The sequence below is a fragment of the Leopardus geoffroyi genome, chromosome A1 (genome assembly GCF_018350155.1).
Source record: "Leopardus geoffroyi isolate Oge1 chromosome A1, O.geoffroyi_Oge1_pat1.0, whole genome shotgun sequence".
Taxonomy (NCBI): domain Eukaryota; kingdom Metazoa; phylum Chordata; class Mammalia; order Carnivora; family Felidae; genus Leopardus; species Leopardus geoffroyi.
The window spans coordinates 5,190,097-5,210,312 of NC_059326.1; the positions used below are offsets into that span (position 1 = coordinate 5,190,097).

Sequence of the window (20,216 nt, forward strand, 5' to 3'; positions counted from 1 at the left end):
GTCAAAGAGGGGAGATGTGTGACATATAACTGAGAGGTAAGAAAAAGTTTCCTTTTCCTGAATTGCCCACCGGTACTTTTCATGTGGTCTGGGAGCAGGTTTAGAAGCTGCTGGGCCCTTCCGGGGCTGCAGAGAGATGACTGATGATGCGGGACAGGTGGGCTGGTTCTGAGATGACACTCCGTGAATCTGAACACCTTTGGCCAGGGTGTTTTGTGTCTTCCGAATGCTTAGGACAGGCAACGTACAACTTCAAAGAAAACTGCACCTCTCCTAGGATTAACTGTTCAAAGCCTGCCTTCATGCATATAGTGAAACAGTAGTGAGCTTTTTAAGGTTGGTGCCCTTAATTTGCACCCGGTTTCCTGGCCCCAGGAGTGATGAGTATCCATCCCCTAGCAACAGGGAGTTGCAACAGAAGTCCCTGGGCTTGTAATTTTAAGCCTCGGCCAATCCGGCCCGTCATATAGAAAAATCCTCTGAATTGACTGTGGCGAAACCTAGCCTTTCTTTTTGGTCGTTTTCGCTTTTGCATATATATATATATTTTTTAATTTTTTTTTTAACGTTTATTTTATTTTTGGGACAGAGAGAGACAGAGCATGAACGGGGGAGGGGCAGAGAGAGAGGGAGACACAGAATCAGAAACAGGCTCCAGGCTCTGAGCCATCAGCCCCGAGCCCGACGCGGGGCTCGAACTCATGGACCGCGAGATTGTGACCTGGCTGAAGTCGGACGCTTAACCGACTGCGCCACCCAGGCGCCCCTTCGCTTTTGTATATTAAAGAGATTTCTTTAAAAGCACATCTGCCTTCACTTACATTAACATTCATCATTTGTGAATTACTAAATGATCTAAGGTGTGAAATGCGTTTCGAGGAACCAGAAGCCTGCTTTGCAATGTTGTCCTAGGTGGAAACAAAGCCTCAAATTACTGTGGCTCCATTTTCACCCCGGGGTGCCGGAGCCAAGTAGGTTGTATATAACGTATCGCTGGCACGTGCCTTCGCTCGCACACCATTATTCCTGGAACCCTCTGCTTTTCCCACACAGCCAAATCATACTATCCTACTCATTTTTGTAAGCCTGGTTCCGATGCTTCCTCAACAAAGTCACCCTGGTCTTTGGCCTTGGCAAGACTGGCAGTCATCTTTGTCTTCTGGATTCCCCTATATCTCGGTCTCCGTTTCTGTTGCTTCTGCTGAAGCGTGAGCCTGGGCCTTCAACTGTGCACTCCTATGCCTAGCAAAATGCCTTAGATCTAGGAAGGGCCCAATTCCCTCTTGGATAAATTCAACATTCAACAGTAGTTTAAATCCTCAAGAGGCCGGGGCCAGTGTCTTCCTTTCTCTGTCCCTGACAAAGAGAAAAGAGAAGCCAATAAGTATTGGCAGTAAAAAGTGTCCCTTTCTCTTCGTGTTTCTTTTAAATTCCTGGACAGAAATGGATCACAGATGCTATACTCGGAGAGCTGTGGTTTGCGCAAAGTGGGGTCTAGAAAAGGCCCCCAAAACGTGTCCGCCGTGGCTAGGATCACCGCATTTCGCGTTTGGACCGCATTTTCATTATGTGTGTTTGATTAGGAGCAGTAATGGCTCGAGGGCTTCCCCGGCTGCTGGACTGCTTTGTGTCATTGTGTTCTGAAGGATTATGAAACATCTTTGTAAATATGGAGTGTAATGGCCAGAGTTGAACTTGAAACCTTTGGGGCAGGGGAGGGGTGTGCGTGTGCACGCACCCACACATACGCACGCACACACACGTGCCTCTGGTTACCAAGCTCTCTGATGATAGTACTGTTTTCCTGGAAACTTTTCTGGAGGCAAAGAGAACCATCTTTTACATACTTAAGAGCATACAAAATTAGGAGAAAAGACCCAATCCACTTAATTCCAGTAACAAAAGGCTGAAGATCCTGTTTGCTCTTTATATGTCCTGTTTTGTTGCCGTGGAAGATATTTAATGTTTCCTTGAGGTGGGAGTTGTGATGTAATCAGGTTGGTAACTGGATAGAACTTCGTGTGTATGAAGGGTCAGCAGACTGTGTCCGGTGGGCCAAATCTGACCTGTGAGTGAGGAACGGTTTTTACATTTTTAAGAGTTTTGTGTTTAAAAAAGAGAGGCGTGTGTAGCCCAAAGTCTATAATGTCTACTGTCTGACCCTTCACAGAAAGTTTGCCAACGTTTGATTTCTATCATCGATTCCTGTTTTGCGGTTGAAGAGACCAAAGCTAGCTGGTGTCCCGACTTGCTGAGGCCCGTAAAGGCAGCCTGTTCTAATGGAAGGAGCATTGGATTCAAGTTTCTGCAGATCTGGCTTCTCTAATCCTGTCTTGCGTTTGACCTGATACGCTTCTGTGATTGTTCGTAACGTCTCCCGTTTGGTTCTGTCATTCTAGAGTTCACCAAGTAATGTCTGCAGTTCGGTTGTAATACCAAGTACCCACAGTGAGCTCAGACTTCGCAGGTTCAGGGCACAAGTTTTCTAGAAGACTGCCCTCGCTTCAGACAGGAGCTGCAAGCTCAGGGATGCCTAGACCTGTTGTACTTCTGGCCAAATGGCTACAAATTCAAGGATTTCCATTACCCCTTCAGTTTCAACATATGCTAGAATAACTGAGAACTCAGAAAAGCACTATATTTCGGATTACAGTTTTATCATAAAGGGTGCAAATCAGGACGAGCCAAATGGAGAGAGACACTAGGGTGAGGTCTGGGAGGGTCCCACATACGAAGCTCCTTAGGACATGTCATCGGAGCTTTGGTGTCTGTAGTGTTTATTGGGCTTTCGTTACATAGGCATAATTAATTGGACCATTGGCCACATGATTGAATTCAGTCTCCGGTTCCCCTTCTTCCCTGGAGTTGGGAGGTCAGACCCCAACCTTCTAATCACATGGTTGGTTTTTCTGGTCAACTCCCATTCTGCAATGGCCTAGGGGCCCACCAGGGTCACCTCATTAGCATAAAATTGGGTTATGGTCCTGGGGCCCCACCGTGAATAGCAAAGACACTCCTGCCCCTGGGGTAGTTCCAAGGGGTTAGAAGCTCCCCCAGGAAGCCCAGACAGAGACCAGCCAAACTCTTTATTCCACAACAATGTCCAGGGTCTGACTTCCCACAGAACTAGTAACAGAGGTTCTAGAAAGAGGCTTGCCCCTTTAATAGGTTTCTGACTTAGGAAGACTAGAGTCTTTCTTTCCCAAGAATTTCTACTGTGAGGTCGTGAAACTTCTTTGCGAGGGAAGTGGACTAGATAAGTCACCAGCATCTTCTGGAGTTCTGAGTTAGAGAAAAATACTGCAGTTCAGAGTGAAGGATTTTATTTCTATGTTGCTTAAGGCAATAAAATGCTTAGTAAAAATTTGCCTTCTATTAACTCCCCTTTAATGTTGAACTCTTTGGGGTTCTTAACTCCCTGGACCAACACTAAAATGTATATTAGATAATCAACAGTCATAAAATAATGTATGATTAATTAGATAGGAACAGATTTCAGAAACCTGTTAAGATTTTTCCTTCTCTTTCCAGAATGATCTCCATGGAATTAATTTATGTAATGGGGAGACATGAGGCATTGTCCTCACTTCTATCTGCTCACCTGCCAGTGGGAGGTCCAGCGTTGTCCCTGCTTCCTAGCTAGTGACTTCACATCCTTGTTGCCACAGATATATCGTGTGAGTTAAATGAGACCTTTGGGCCATTCAGCAACATGAAAATACTATAAGGACACGAAGAAAGTGAGTGGGAAGAGATTAACAGGCAAGCTGGAGCCACGGGGTGGCTGGGGTCCGTGGGAGAGTTGTAGGGATCCGTGACACGTGTGGCAGAACTAGGCTGCTTTCCTCTGCCCCTTCCCTATTCTTCACCCATCCTCTGTGCCTATCCTCTTAAAATTCTTTCTCCTATCCTGGCAGAAACTCTGAAGGAAGGAGGGGCTTCTTTATTTAGCCAATCACCTTCCAGCTATTTCTGGGCTTTATCCAAACCAACCAACCCAAGTGTTGCCACAAAAACATTCCTCTGTCAAATCCGACTTCTCTGGGTGTGGGTTGTGGCATCTAATGGCACTTGTGCCAGGGGCATCTAAAACCTTGCCCCCGCCCCAGGGTGATCTATACGTGAATAGGTATTTGTCCCTCCTCTTTAACCTTCCTTGCATATCTGTCTCAAAGGAAACAAATAGGTTCTCTGTGCTCCCTTACAGTACTGATTAGCACTTCTGGTTATTCAGAAGTGGGTCAAGGAACCCAGAGACCCCAGTATAGCTAAGATCTGGGAAGGAAATTATCCAGAATCCAGAAAGCTGTTGGGACAGTTTCTGTTGCTCTCCCTGAAATGGTTTCGTCTTTATTTCACAAGATACCCTCTATTTCGCTGCCTACTCCATGGGTAGAAGATGGCCATCCAGAGACCCAGAGTGTGTATGTTAATAGAGCAGCCACATGCAGAAACCTGTCAAAGTTTCCAGAAGACTCCTCTGATGGTCAAACTTGGATGAAGTAACTATCCCTGGTGCGAAAAGCTGTGATGCGAGGGGATGCCTGGGTGGCTCAGTTGGTTAAGCGTCCGACTCATGGTTTCAGCCCAGGTCATGACCTCACAGTTCATGAGTTCGAGCCCCATGTCATTGGGGCTGATGGCACAGAGCCTGCTTGGGAATTTTCTCTCTGCCTCTCTCTCTGCCCCTTCCCAGCTTGTTCTCTCTCCCCCTCTCTCCATAAACAAACAGACAAACAAACAAACATTAAAAAAAAAGCTGTGATGCATGCATCGACCCTTTCATAGACCTGTCCGGGGCTCCCTGGCCTGCATACGGGAAGGGAAAGGTTCAGTGACCACACAAGGGAGTCTGTGGTTCAGCAGCTGGGTAGGCATCCTCAAAAGGGACCTGCTACATTAGCCCTTTATCTATATTTACAGACTGGCTACTGTGTGCTAGGCATTATTCAGGATGACAGGGCTAGAACCACGAGCAAGACAAAGTCCCTGTCCTCATGCCCTTGGCCGTCAGCTGTCTTGTCGGCGTTTCTTGTGTAGTAGGCAAGCTTAGTGCTTGTCCATTTTCCCACTCTCGTTTCTCTTTATTCTTTTTACCTTGGTTTCTTTCTCAACAGATATTTATTGAACTCCCACTGTCTGCTGACACTGTGCTTGTTTATATGGGGGAGTTGTAAGCATATACTCTAATTTTGCACGGTGGTATTTTCAAAATGCATTAACTCAGGATTCATCTTGGGAGTCTGAATTTGAAACCTTAGTCATGCTGTGCTTCGCTATATATGGTGTAGTGTTTTCTTTAGGCGATATATTTTCGACAGATGTGTGGTATTTGGAAAAGATTAATGTTTTTCTCCAAAGCAGGACTTGGTTAGGATGAGGCCACTGAGGTAGAAGAAAGTTATTGGCGTCCCGGGGAAGGTGGAGGGGGGGGGGCGCACTATAATGATTGCTATCCAGAATAAAATTCCAGGCCGGCCCTGACGTAGTGTAGAAAGGTGAGTTGGCCTCATGCATGGTAGATGCTTGGGAGACATTATTTCATGTAATTCTGTCTCTAATTGGGTAATTTGTTTGCACCCCAACATGCGTTATCCAACACTTAACTTCTTGTTTGGGGGAAATGGTTTCCATTCTCATTTCTATCACTAGTGCTTTTTTGTCCCAATCTTCTCTTCTTCAAATTCGAATTACCCAATGTTCTTTTTTCTTTTTTTTTTCTGGCCCACACATTCAATCCCAAAAAAGTCTTACAGGGTTTCCTTTTGAGATTGTTCTCCTGTCTGTGTGTTTTTTTGTTTTTTTTTGTTTTTTGTTTTGTTTTTTTGCCCATTCTCCATTGAAGTTTTGCTTTTTAACCTCTTGCTTCTAGATTGTAGAATTAATTTCCTACCTGATCTCCTTATCTACAGATCCTCTCCTCTTTCTGCTTCTACTCGTACCTCACTGCCAGCTGCACTTCTCCCCTGCTTAGAAACCGTCTGTGGCTTCAGATGACCTTCAGGATGAAGTTTAAATTTCTTTGCCTGGCCTGGCATTTAAGTCTTCCCCAGTCCTTCCCCCGACCCCCCCCGCCCCAGCTTCCTTTCTATTGCCCACTTTGGACCCCTCAGTGCTCATTTTTTGTTTTGTTTGGTTTCATTGGCTTATACATCTTGTCTACTTGGGCCTTTGCCTAACTTCTTTCTAGTTCCTGCCCCCAACTGTCCTTGTCCTCTTTCCTAACAGAAACCTTACCCGTACTTTAATGCTTGTATATCTGTCCTCCAACTCTTTTTTTCACCAGCTCCCCTCACGCCCAAAGAGGCTGCTGACCCCTGACCCTCCTTAGCACCTTCAAGCCCACTCTTAGTCACTTGTCCTGAACCGTAGTGTACTGGTAACCATAGTTATACCTTAGTACGTTAAACTGGGTAACATTTTGACAGTAGGCGCTAGGCCTTTGTTTGTTTGTTTGTTCCCAGCAGCATCCAACAAGTGATTCTCAACTGTGGCTGCCCACTGGTATCCCTCAAGGCACTCGAGAACAGAGTAAAAGACGTTGGAATCTGTGGGGGTGGGGCCCAGGGCCTATATAATTGTGGGAGCTCCCTTGGTGATGTTAATGTGCACCAGGGTCAAGAGCCACTGAGTGAATACAGTCTAAGCAATGGACTGTTCTGACCCATACAAGCATATGGCGTTTGAGCCCTCTGTGCGAATCATTGCATCTCTGCCTGGAGAATTCAAAGCGACCCTTTAGAAGACTTGAGTGAAGATGACTTATTCAACTAGCAAACATGAGTGCCCGTTATGTGCCAGGTACTGTTGTAGGTGCAGAGATCACTGTACTGAACAAAACATGTCCCTGTTGTCCTGGAGCTTCTGCTCTTGGCCGTGGGAAGACGGACCATAAAGAAATATCAGGTAATGATGATCGAGGCTGGAGGTGACTAAAGCAGGGTCAATGGGCAGAGAAAAAAAGCGGTATTTTTATGAAGGGAATGTTTTTGAAACTAGCCTATCTGCCTTAATTCAGCAAGTGCTTTAAAACCCAGCGTTCTCTGACTGAAGTGTGGGAGCCCCGGCCGAGCTCTCAGGCCAGTCAGTCTTGAAGTGGGAACTTTTGCTCTCTGCTGCCCCTTGTCAATAAGCAGAGGGCAGAGCAGTCCCCTGTGAGGCCAGAGGAACCCTGGAGAGTGGAGGCTGGAGGCAGGGAGCGAGCATCTGAGGAGATGGGGGTCCCCAAATGGGGAGCAGCTAACGCGCTGTGACCGGGGACCCAGCTGTGAATACTCCTCGGGATAATACGCCCGCTCTCAACCGATTTTATGTTTTGGTTGTTCCCCTCATGTGATCACGATGAATAGGATTATAATCACTTTCCACAGATGTCAACACTTTCTCGTTCACGATTTCTCTCTGTCAATGAATGTTCGTTGCAGCTGTGAAGTAGGTGTTTGCTGCAATGAGATGTCAGTTTCTTAAACAGTATACATCATTCATTTCTTTGATAGGTGGAAAGCATGGCAGATAGTAGCGCGAAGATGCAGGTATGGAAAAGGAGAGGAGGCCTGCTCTGCAGGGCATTTATTTTTCTGTGATCCTTTACTTCAGGCATCCCTCCCTGAGGGTCGGTTCTTGCAGTGGGTTGCCCCTGGTGATAAGGGATACACTTGGCAGTTGGCGATGGGGGTGTGTTCAGGTGTAGCCCGTCCAGTAATGGGCGTGTCATTGTTCTCCATGCTGACACCTGCATACGTGGAGGTTATGGCGTGGGGGAGGGGGGGGGTCGGCTGGCCCACAGAGGGGCTTGACTGTAGGAATGAAGTCAACTCTTAAGGGGATACACTTGCGTGTGCCTTAACCACAGGAACCCAACGGGCGCCATGAAATGCAAGATCACGCAGCCCTCCGTGAACCGGGATGGGTAAAGCTACCTCCCTCAGGTTGCCAGGCACACCTAGGGGGAAGGGCAGCCGGTGCGTTCAGGATCACGGCGGAGCCGAGCCCATCACCCCCGAGGGTTGGGAATTTCCTTTGTAGGGCACGGAGATGTGCTCTCGCCGTCCCTTTCCGCGGCGACCAATGCAGAGTACAGCCCCTTTGCCGGCATCTTTGTCCTAAAGTCAATCAGAGCAGCCGAGAAAACCGAGTTCCGGACAGCGGTCCCTGGGCCCGCAGGGGGAGCTCACCGGTGGCGGGGGGGGGGGGGGGGAGGCCCTGGCCCCGCTGTCCCCGAGGCCCCTCCCCGCCCCTGCAACGGGCAGCGGTGCCCCTGCCAGCCAGGCCTCCGGCCGCAGCGGGGCGGGAGGGGGCGGGGCGGAGTCGGCCGCGGGAGAGGCTCCCTCCTCGGCGCCCGGGGGCCCGGGGAGGGGGCGGGGCGCGGGAGGGGGCGGGGCGGAGCCGGGAGCAGCTGCGGCGGCAGGTCTCCAGGGGGAGCCAAGGTACATAGGCGGGCCCGGCAGCGCCCAGAGAGAGAGCATCCTTCCCAGCCGGTCCCCGCCCGCCAGCCGGCAGCCCGTGCTCGCCGCCTCTTGCCTGGCGTGACTTCTTTGTGTTTTGTTTTCTGCCCGCACCCCGTCTCTGCAGGACCTGTTCGTCCTTCTTCGGGCTACAAGAAGGCGGAGGATGAGATGTCCCGGGCCACGTCTGTTGGAGACCAGCTGGATGCACCAGCCCGCACCATTTACCTCAACCAGCCGCATCTCAACAAATTCCGTGACAACCAGATCAGGTAGGGGGAGGCGGCCGAGAGACACAAGGACAGTTGATTCACGGCCGGGATGGGGTTCATCTTGCTCTTGGCGGCGTTTGCACACACCTAGCCAGCGGTCCACACCCTCTGCCCCCATCTCTTCCTCCAGCCCCTTCCACTCCCCTCCCCCGTCCCCCTGGAGCCTGACAGTCTCTACCTGCTTCCAATGGGGTCATGTGAATACAGCCTTTACCTTTCTCTTCCTGGGCTCTGTTCTGTGCTCAGGCTCTCTGTGAGCCCCGAGGAAGTTTTTATTATTGTGGCCCTGACAAAAATGAGGTCTCTTATCTTTTCATCCCTGGGTTCCCTTCCAAGAATTCCTCCTAGTCGTGTTTCGAGCTAAATGAGAGCTCTCCTTACCGATTTGCAGACCATAATGTAGGGAAGTGCTTTCTAAAGGACTCCCACAGGACACAAGGACTCGCACTCAGCCCTAAGTGGTCCCCAACATTGGTTATGAGGTACTTATATGCTGGGAAACTTTGTGCGGAGTTAGCTTTCATCCCTCTTTCTGCAAACATTTAAGTGTCTGCTTTTTGCTGGCTACCGTCTTGGATGCTTTAGCTGGACTTGGTTAAGGAATCATCAGAACCTCTTAACGTTACCTTCAGACTAAGAAACTGAGGTGTTAAATAATGTCCCTGTGCTCATATGGCGTCTAACTAGCACAGCTGCAAATAGCACCCACCTTCTCAATGAAAGCTGAAATTCTTTCAGCTGTGCGAAGCTAGATCTTTAGGCACGGGTGTTAGCAGGTGTTTTACATTTCATTAAACTTTCAGACGTAGACAACTTTATACGAGTGACTTCAGAGGATGTGGTTCTGTGAATGGCTCAGAACACCATGCACAGGTATAGAGAAGTTAACTGATCAGGTTACACATAGATTATTGACAAGCTTGAATTGCAACCCAGTGTTTCTCGAAAGCTCTGGTGAAACTTCGTTGCGTGCTTAAATACTCGGCAGCAGCACTAGCCCTTACGCAGGCTGCTTAGCCGGACATCCCTATTGAAAAAGGTTTGGCCGTTGGGCATGACTGTAGCTTGATAGAGTTTGTGGTTGAATAATGGCGCATGTTATATGGGGGTGACCCCTCCATTGATTAAGGGACTGTTAGGTTGTTTGGGTCTAGATTGTTAGTGTTAGGCTTTATTTTGGGTTTACAAAACAGATGAACATAGGGGAAGGGAAGGAAAAATAAGATAAAAAGACGGAGGCAGGGGCACCTGGGTGGCTCAGTCGGTTGAGCGTCCGACTTTGGCTCAGGTCATGATCTCATGGTTCACGGGTTTGAGCTCCGCATTGGGCCCTGTGCTGACAGCTTGGAGCCTGGAGCCTGCTTCGGATTCTGTGTCTCCCTCTCTCTCTGCCCCTCCCCTGCTCGCACTCTGTCCCTCTCAAAAATAAGTAGACCTTAAAAATTAAAAAAAAGAGGAGGCAAACCATAAGAGACTCTTAAATACAGAGGACACGTTGAGGGTTGCTGGGGGGGGGTGTGTTGGGTGGGGGGGATGGGCTAAATGGGTGATGGGCATTAAGGAGGGCACTTTATTGGGGTGAGCACTGGGTATTAAGTGTCAGTGGTGAATCACTAAATTCCACTCCTGAAATCATTATTACACTATATGTTAACTAACTTGGATTTAAATAAAAATTTTAAAAAATTGGAACAAAAAATGACCATTGGGACATACTCTTCACTTAAAAACGTAGCCTAGAGGAATAGCTGAGGTCCCGATAAGAATGAGCGGGCTCGGTTTAAAATGCAGAGCGTCCACCACAGTGAGTTTCTGCTTCCCAAACTCACACGCTGTAATCAAAAAGACGACAAGTGTTGGGTGTTGGTAAGGACGTGGCAAAATTGGAGCTCTCCCTACATTGATGATGGGCATGAACTTGGAAAGCAGTTTGGCAATTCCTCAAAGGGTTAATGCAAAATTACCATGTGACCCACCAATCCTCCTAGGTATGTCTACCCAAGGGCAATGAAAAACTGCACACAAAAACATGTGCACAAATGATCATAGCAGCGTGATCCTAACAGCTCCAAAGTGCAGCAGCCCAAATGTCAGTCAACTGGTGAATGAATAAACAAGTATCCGTATAATGGAATACTATTGGCTGGGGAAAGGAATGAACTACATTACTTGCTACGATATGGGGTGAGACTTAAATATGATGTTAAATGAAAGAAGCCTGTCCCAGAAGTCCTCATTCCACTTACAGGAGATGTCTAGAGGGGCAAATCTATTGAGATCTGGATTAGTGATCCCTAGGACGAGGCAAGAGGTTGAGAAACGGGAGTGACTGCTAATGTACATGGGGTTTCGTTTGGGGGTGATTACACAACTCTGAGAATATACTTGAAACCGTTTGGAATCCTGCATTGCCAATATAGTTGCATTTCTTCATACCTTATATATGTTTCCATTCAATTACTTTTAAAAAGATGGAAAGATTACTTAAATATGTTCTATTTTTTTTTTCTTCTTTGCTTGATTTCGAGGCTCAAGAGATCTATATTTCACTATGCTACACACTTTAAGCAGTGAATGTGTTCGGCCCAAAAATATATACTATATAAGGTTGTCTAATTGAAGAATTCTCTTCTTAAACCTTAGGATGTTTTCAAGTAGTATTTTTGCTTAGTTTTTCTTGATTTCTTGGGCTCTGGTATCCATTTAAGCATGCTTAAAGTTGGGAAACTAAGGGTCTTGATATTTGTTTAAACTTCCTATTATATGGAAGAGGATTTAAAAAAAATTTTTTTACATTTATTTTTGAGAGACGGTACTAGTGGGGGAGGGGCAGACAGAGGAGGAGACACAGAATCCGAAGCAGGCTCCAGGCTTTGAGCTTCGAGCTGTCCGCACAGAGCCTGATGCTGGCTCAAACTCACAAGCCGTGAGATCATGACCTGAGCGGAAGTCGGACGCTTAACCGACTGAGCCACCCAAGCGCCCCTGGAAGATGAAGATTTTTAAGAGCTTTGGTAATGCGGATTCACTACTTTTTCCGTAATCAAGATGCAAAGCTATCTTTTGAGGCTGATCTTACCAGATTTTTCAAGTGGCTACCCGTTGTACAGTTTCATTTGTACTTTTGGGGGTAGGAGGAGCTGTAAGTATGGGAACATACACTTGGGGTTGGTTAGGAATAAAATAGGTACCAACTCTTCTATTTCAAGTCTTGTATAAGAATATCATTGCATTAGTTGAAATAAATCCCATCGAATATTAAAAATCATACAGTTTGAGTTCATGGCTTCTATTGGGAACGCACATTTCAGAAAACACTGAATAGGGTCTAAGAAATTAAAATGCCCTTGCTGTTCTGTAAAATGGCTTTTGAGTATTTGTTTCGCCTCAAGTCTATATTTAGGGGAATTGGTAATGTGACTTCTAGTTCATTGAGGGACTGGCTATAAAACTTTTTGCCATTAAAGCTTAAGGATTTTACAAAATATTGAGCCACATTATTTTAGCACTTTAATGTTGCTGGAGTCGTCTTATAAAAATCCTTAATTCTTTAAATAAGGCTTTTTATCTTGGCTATGAAAGTTTGCTCAAAGTCGATAAAACTGTTCAAAGGAATATTTTCATAAAAAGGGGTTGAAAAAGGATTTTTTCTTAATCTTTGAGAAAGGGTTTTAACTTTTTTGGGGGGTGAGGAGGCAGGGGCGTGGAGTATTCATTACTGATTACTTGCTTCCAAATCAGTGTTTGTAAAAGAGCCCAGGTAGGACAGGTGAGACTCATGCTAGCCCATGAGTCCAGGGTACTGATTTTGTGGCTGTTACATAGACCTCAGGAGGCTGGTGTTCCCACTGACCTTCTCCACCGCACGCCCTTTATGACTCAGAGTGGAGAACTGATCATGGAGTGAACTGATCACGGCAGTGGCTCTGTGACTGTCTTTATGGCCACCTGGCATTTTGATTTCAGAAAAGAGTTCTGAGTTTGCTAAAGAGGGATGTGGCTGTTGGGCGTTGGGGAAGGTTGGTGAGGGGCTGCATGGTACAATTCAGGACAGACCTTGAAAGTCGAGTTAATGTTTCAACTAGTATATCCAAGAAAGAGACTGGGCCTGCCGAACACACAGGTAAGGTCACTGCTGGAGTTGACTGTGGCCCTGGCACCCCTGGGGGATATGCCAGACACGGTAACTCCAAATTCCAAGCAGTTCCTTGAAGTTCTGGGAGGATCTGCACCATATCGGTAGATGGCTCTCTAAACCTTATCATTGTTCTCCATACTGAAAATAATGCCAGTGATTGATTTAAAGCTATGGTAGCTTGAAGTTTCCATTGTTGAGGCCAGTGAATTTGGATTCTTAGAATTATGAGGAAATAGGACATGGTCTTTTTCTCCTAAGCATTGCTTTTCCTAGGGCCTTAGTTATGAAGACAGTACCGCTTCACCTTCTAGAAATGAGTAGTAGTTAATGGAATATTGCAAGGTTCACACACACATATGCAGGATTGTGTGTGTGTGTGTGTATATATATATATATATATATATATATATATATATCCACCTAACAAGATCTCTTTTTTTCTGGTGTACAATCTCCTTTTAAATATTTTAATTTTTTTTATTTTAGGGAGAATGTGAGCAGGGGTGGGGGCGGGGAGAGAGAGAGAATGAATCCCAAGCAGGCTTCACGCTCAGCATGTAGCCCCACTTAGGGCTTGATCCCACAACACCTGGGATCATGACTTGAACTGAAATCAAGAGTCAGATGCTTAACCGACTGAGCCACCCAGGCACCCGCCTCATTTTAAATATTTTAATAGCTTTATTGGGATATATTTTACATCCCATATAATTTGTCTACCTAAAGTATATAATTCAGTAGTTTTTAGTATATTTAGAGTCGTACCACCATCACCACCTCCATTATGGTTTCCTCCCCCTGGGCCTGAACAACCACTCATTTCCCCTCTGTAGATTTTCCTCTTCTGGACATTTCGTATGAATGATATCATTGCCTCTTAGGTATTTTAACTGAAACATTAAATGCTTATAGAAAGTTTGCTACTTAGAACAACCTGGTGGTGAAGCTTTAATTTTGTAAATCTAAACTCTCAAATGTTGAAAGTTAAACATTTTTTTCCAGAAAATACCCTGAAATTTGCTGATCGTTTGGATCTCTTTGCTGAGCAAATGGATGCAATCAAGTTCAGGTGTATGCCGTCTTTTCGTGGGATTATCAGCACGCCATTTGTACTAGTTTCAAGGCTACGAGGGAGTTTGAAATGAGGTCTTCAAAGCAAGTTAGGAATGTTTACAGATACTGTGTTTTGAATGCGTCATTTCAGGTGGGAGTTCCAGCTAACAAAAATCTTCATTAAAGCAATAACTTAGCTCGGTCAAGCTATCGCATTTCTTCTTGGTTTGTCTTAAAGGAAAACTGCTTAATATTGCTTTTGCCAAGAGAAGTTTAAACTAGAATTTTGCCTTGCTAGAAAAAGGGACACACTTAAGCTGCTTAAAACGTAACAAACAGGGGCACCTGGGTGGCTCAGTCGGTGGAGCATCCGACTTCGGCTCAGGTCATGATCCCGAGGCTTGTGAGTTCGAGCCCCGCGTTGGGCTCTGTGCCGACAGCTCGGAGCCTGGAACCTGCTTCGGATTCTGTGTCTCCTTCTCTCTCTGCCCCTCCCCCACTTGTGCTCTGTCTCCCTCCGTCTATTGAAAATAAATGTAAGAAAAAAAAAAAAAACAGCCAACGTTAACAAACAATACGACGTTCCTGGTAAGAATCATAACTGCCTTTTACTCATGTAAAGAAGATTGTTTGAAAAACCAAAGTTGACAAATCTGATTTGGGAGCGCTTTTGTCAAGTTTGGCCAAGGTAAAATGTATAAAAATCCTCATCGAGAAAATATGTGGTAAAAGCACGTGTGTTACCTACCTTGAAACGGCTTCAAGATGTTCTATGTATGCTGCTGTTACTGAGCTATTTGTATATTTTTACTTTGTGTATATTGAAGATGTGCAACATGATTTGACGTACATATACATAGTGTAGTGATTAGTCAAGTTAATATCCTCTCCTCACTCAATCGTCTCTTTTTGGCTTAGAGGTGGACATACTTGGTTAATCTCCAAACCACGCACTGTAGTTTCTGCACCTGAATGTCCCAGCGTGTTGAGAGTCCTTAATTTGTACATACCAGCAGCCACGAATGCCGTAAAAGGTTCTTGTAATTAGGACATTATCAGGTTTTCCACCCTTGGACGAGGCTTTTAAGGCATGGCGCAGATGCAAATATTCGAACTGGGGGACTCTTTTAGCGCTGTCTTTCAGGTAGCTATTGAGAGCATTAGCTTTCTTGAAATGTATTTTTAGAAACAAAAGCATGTCAGCCTCGGGCTAGTTTTGTGATGTTTTGATGTTTCTAAGGAGACAGCAAATGTCTAGGAGAACAGGCTCACGGTGATCTATCAAGTGGACCCTTGTATGGGTGGATGAGTATATCTTGAATTCCATCAAAGTCCCATCTGTGCCATTGTCATTGATGAAAATGGGTAAAGGCATTTAGTCTGAGAGTTTCAGTCAGTAACTTATTTATTTCCCTTCTTCCCTATTTCCCAATTTTCTTAAACCTTCCTGTCTTCTTTGAGCTTGGGTTTCTGATTCTAGCTGATAAAAAGAATCGAGCATCAGGATTTGTGAAAAACAAGTTAAAACTGAACCAGAATTCGAGGAGACTGAGGACCTAGGACAACTAAATGTGGTAGGAGTTCTGAATCAGATCTTGGAACAGAAAAAGTGCATTGGTGGGAAAACCGAACTTTGAATAAACGATGTAGCCAGACTAGTACTGCGCCAATGTTATTTTCATATTTACTGTAGTAATTTCTTTGAGCTAGTTGTCATCCAATATTATTAGTTTTGATCCTTGTGCAATGGTCGTATCAACATCGTGGGGAAATTGGGTGAAGGGTATATGGTAACTCTTTGTGCTAATTTTGCAACCCTTCTGTAAAGACCAACTTCTCTCAAAGTATTGGAAAAAACTATGGGGCGCCTGGGTGGCTTGGTCAGTTAAGTATCCGACTTCAGCTCAGGTCATGATCTCACGGTCCGTGAGTTCGAACCCCGCGTCGGGCTCTGTGCTGACAGCTCAGAGCCTGGAGCCTGTTTCGGATTCTGTGTCTCCCTCTCTCTCTGCCCCTCCCCTGTTCTGTCTCTGTCTCAAAGATAAATAAACGTTTAAAAAAAAAAATTGGAAAAAACTAGCAGAAGTGTCTGGGAGAGTAGGAACTGAAAACTATACCCCTGTCTTTGTGTTGGTGCTTTGGGAAATGTTGAGTTCCTTTATTGGAGACAGACATGGTTTTGAATGGATGATGGTCAGAAGAGAGAGACCAGACCCATCTCTTGGCCTGTTTGTTGTGCTAATCGGATGGGAGAACACTCATTCCCTGGGTGTCAAACAACATTTCCTTAGACGGCAACACGGAGAGTCTGTTGGCATAACAGCTGACCCACTTGTACGGAACTTGAAAAGTCGGTAGCAAAGTGAATGCAGAAAACTCTGTGGTCAGAGTTTAGTCATGTGAGATTTTGTGTAGTTCTCTAGAAAGTAGCCTCTAAGTGTTTATTCCACTTACGGCTGAGTCACTCAATGGACAGCAAAAGCTTACTCAGAAATGCTAATCAGCATCCCTTTGAAGAGGGACAATGCTTACAGAGAACAAAAGGAGAGGTCTGACCATTGTTGGGGTCAGACATGCAGTGATGTTTTACAAAGAAATTTCCTGAAATCCATGACGTTGAGTTTGATTTAAATGCTGATCTACCCTTTTCTCTTAAAGCTGGCTCTTCAAAACTCGAATCACCGGTTTTTAGCTACCCTTACTGTTTTATATTACACACAGTTAGGAAAGGATTTGGGGTTAGGTTGGGATGTTGTTGGTCAGTCTGAGGATTATTCTATATGTCTTCCGTATTTGTTACATAGACGGTCACTCGGAAGGCTACTCTCAAAGAGTGTTGGCTGGTTTCAGTTTCAGAACAGCCTGAGACCAGGTAATCCACTTGAGAGCGGGCTTTGTGCTCGCATAGAAGTTTCAGATTTATGCCCGTGGTCTCCCGTTTTGATCGCATGTCCCATTGGTAAAACACTACCGTGAATGTTTGATATGTATATTTAAGTATCGGTGTATATGTTACTGTCATTAGTTATTATCTCAAGACGCAACATGTATTTACCAAGGTTCTCAGTTAAGAATTATGGATGTAAATCCATGTTAATAATGATTATTTTGAATATTTTTGGGTGACTTAATCCAATTTGATTAAATCATCCTAATGTTGAACTTAGGAAGATGGATGGAAGGGCTTTTATAAGGAAGAGAAGTGTCAATTCAGTTTTTTTCCTTGTCGCTTGCTTGCTTACTTTAAAAAAATTTTTTTTAATGTTTATTTACTTTTGAGAGAGAAAGCACAAGCAGGGGAGGGGCAGAGAGAGAGGGAGACACAGAATCCCAAGCAGGCTCCAGGCTCTGAGGTGTCTACACAGAACCTGACACGGGGCTCGAACTCACAAACAAGAAGATCATGACCTGAGCTGAAGTCAGATGCTCCACCAAGTGACCCACCCAGGTGCCCCGCTTACTTTCTTGCTTTCAGTCTGTGGTTTGTTTCATTACGGGATTCTTAAGCCACTTAATTCTTCTTGGGAGGTTTAGTTGAGTTGGAATTAGGGGCATTCATGGAGTAATATATCTAACTGGACACAGAAACTGAAATATGTAGTGATAAGCAGAGTGAACAGATGGGAAGGGGTGCCACTGTCACTCCCTCGTCAGTCCTCTCAGGCCGCCATGAATATACATAGGGGAGAGAATGCTAAGCCACCTCGGCTAAGTGTTATTTTTCCTGCATATTAAGAGGCTGGAAGTCCGAGACCATTAATGGCAGCATGGTCAGATTCTGGTGCGGACCCTCTTCCTGACTTGCAGACAGCGCTGCCTTGTTTTGTCCTCACGTGGTGAAGCAAGAGACCCAACTCTCTGGTGTCCCTTCTTATAAGGGTACCAAGCTGTCACGAACCCCACTCTCATGACCACATCTCACCTCTCTGAGTATCCTCATACTGGGGGTTAGGGCTTCAACATCTCAATTTTCACGGGACTCAGTTTAGTCCATTGCACCCCCTACCCTCTATCTCCCCATTAGGGAGCTTTCCCTCAAACCTCATTACATAGGACCAGGTGGGGGCACCGGTGCCAGTCTACTCAACAAACGTTATTAAATCAAATGGTTGGGAGTGCATCTACATAGAAGCTGGTGACCTCTTCCCACCTTCTGCTTTGGAGCCACCAGCTTTGGGCTGTCTTCTCTTCTTTGGAGAAACCTATCTGGTCTGACCCATTCCGGTTTTGACTTCAGACCTCAGCAACCCTGAGACCGATCACATCAATGGGACTTAGCGCCATTTCTAACCCTGCATTTGATCTATACTAGCAATGCACTTCAGTCCCCTTTTATGAAATGTGGTGAATTGGGGCCGGGTGGTTGGCTGTACTTCAGAGCGAAGCAGGCAGCCGAATGGGGGAAAGATCAATGAACCGGGTTGGAAGAGGAGTTAGAGCCCAGCCCGAAAGATCAGGTGGGGAGGCATCCTTGGCATGGGGAACGGCCCAGGTGAAGGTGCAGAGGAGCAGGAAAGCTGAGCGTGTGTCTTTCCAGCAAGGATGTGGAAGAAATCGGGGATGATGGATGATCTGTGCATTGGGTGTAACCAGGAGAAGCTTTCAAAGACGCAAGTAACAGCGTTAGGTTGTTGGAGAACCTTCCAGCACGCTCTGATGTTTAGAGTGGAGTTTAGCTGTTGTAATTTCCTGAGGTGAGGTGTGGGGCTACAGGATCATGGAAGCACAAGTCACCAGGGGTGATCAGAGGGGAGGTCGTGAGTGGGTGGAGGAATAGATAAGCATGGTCCTTAGTTAGGGTCCAATTTTGGGGACAGAGAAAGTAGTGACACTATTTCTTCTATTCCCGAGGATTCTTTTAAAACTCTATTGAATGCTGGGTTAGAGCAAGGTCCTTGACCTCAAAATAGCACAAACTTCCTTCTACCTCAGTACTACCCTACCCCCCAGGGGCTCAGAGGTGTAGGGGCGCCTCTGTTGGCTGAGTCGTGAAGGCGTGGAGCTCTTTGTCCCCCTCTTCCAGCAGCTCTACTAGGAAGTCGCTCCAGCTGTTGTCAGCTCCTCCTCTACCTTGAGATATGTTCCGTTCCAAGATATTTGGCTCAGTAAGTGGGAGCTATAATAATGTACCTTGTACGTTGGTAGGATTTTGATGGCAGTATGTATGTAACCCAAGGTATGGTATTTGGTATAGTGTCCAAAGAGTGGCTGGAAGTCCAGGCTGGTTATTATTCACGTTCTCTTCTGCCAGGTGTATTGCTTACTATCCAATTATTTGAGGCCTAGAACATTGAGTTGATGAGCTATGGGTGGGGGGTGAGGAAAGGAAAGTGTATTTGAGTACTACCCTGGGCAAAGGACAGAGAGTACCTGGACAGTAAATATGCAGGTTAAAGAATAGCAAGGTAGGGGCACCTGGGTGGCTCAGTCAGTTGAGCATCCACCTTCAGCTCCAGTCTTAATCTCACACTTTGGCTCAGGTCATGATCTCGTGTTCTGTGAGTTCGAGCCCCGCATCAGGCTCCCTGCTGCCAGTGCAGAGCCCGCTTAGGATCCTCTGTCCCCTTCGCTCTCTGCTCCTCTCCCACTCACGCGCTCTCCCTCTCAAAAATAAACATAAAAAAAAAAAAAACCCAGCAAGGTAGATTTTGCATGTTAGGGGCTTTTGTATATTTTTCCTATATTTTTCTGCAACTTCTACAGGCAAGCGTGCTGTCCCGAGAGCGTAAGACCGGGCTGAGACGTGTTCAAGCGTGCGTGTGTGTATCATTGTAGCTTCAAGAAATTGGCGCCTGCGTTTGGTGGTGTTGAGAGAACAGGGTCCCGTGTAAGTTCACGTTAAAGTCACTGTGACCTCCTCCTGCAACCAGATACCAGTGAAGGTTCTTGACTACGGGACGGTGAAAACCTTAAACCTGGTCCAAATGGAGAAGTAGAAATGTTCTGAGTTACAAATGTAGAATCTGTAGCTCTCTCTCCTTCCCTCTTTTGTCCCTCCTTCCTTCCTTTTTCCCTTCCTTGTTCTGGACAGTCAGCTTTTAAGCCATTTGGACTCTGCTTTGACCATCCCTAAGGAATACTGTGCATGATGTTTAATTTGAATACTTAATTGTAGATTGAATTATATAAAGGAGTGTTCTTATCCTATCAAAAATACGAGTCCTTTGTTTCTATTCCAGTAAAAGGTGTGGAGGTCTTGAAAGCATTACTGTCTAGCATATGAAATGTGTTACAAAACCCTGACGATTTAAAAATAGAGCTCTTTATTTTCAGACCGTAAGGTTATTTGCTGAGTAGTATCATAATTAC

At 45.7% G+C, this 20,216-nt stretch overlaps 1 protein-coding gene across 12 annotated transcripts in view; it reads left to right on the plus strand.

The window, feature by feature from the left end:
• ATP8A2 (ATPase phospholipid transporting 8A2) overlaps nt 1-20,216 on the plus strand; it is a 641,066-nt gene that overhangs the window by 91,447 nt on the left and 529,403 nt on the right. For 10 of the 12 annotated variants that reach the window (XM_045459237.1, XM_045459162.1, XM_045459073.1 and 7 more), the window contains one exon: nt 8,572-8,716. In XM_045459237.1, coding sequence (XP_045315193.1) covers nt 8,616-8,716 — 101 coding nt within the window. In that variant the 5' untranslated portion in view covers nt 8,572-8,615. Of the gene's footprint in view, nt 1-3,560; nt 3,678-8,389; nt 8,427-8,571; nt 8,717-20,216 lie in introns of those variants that run through there. The other 2 variants (XM_045459494.1, XM_045459576.1) reach the window with 2 other exon arrangements.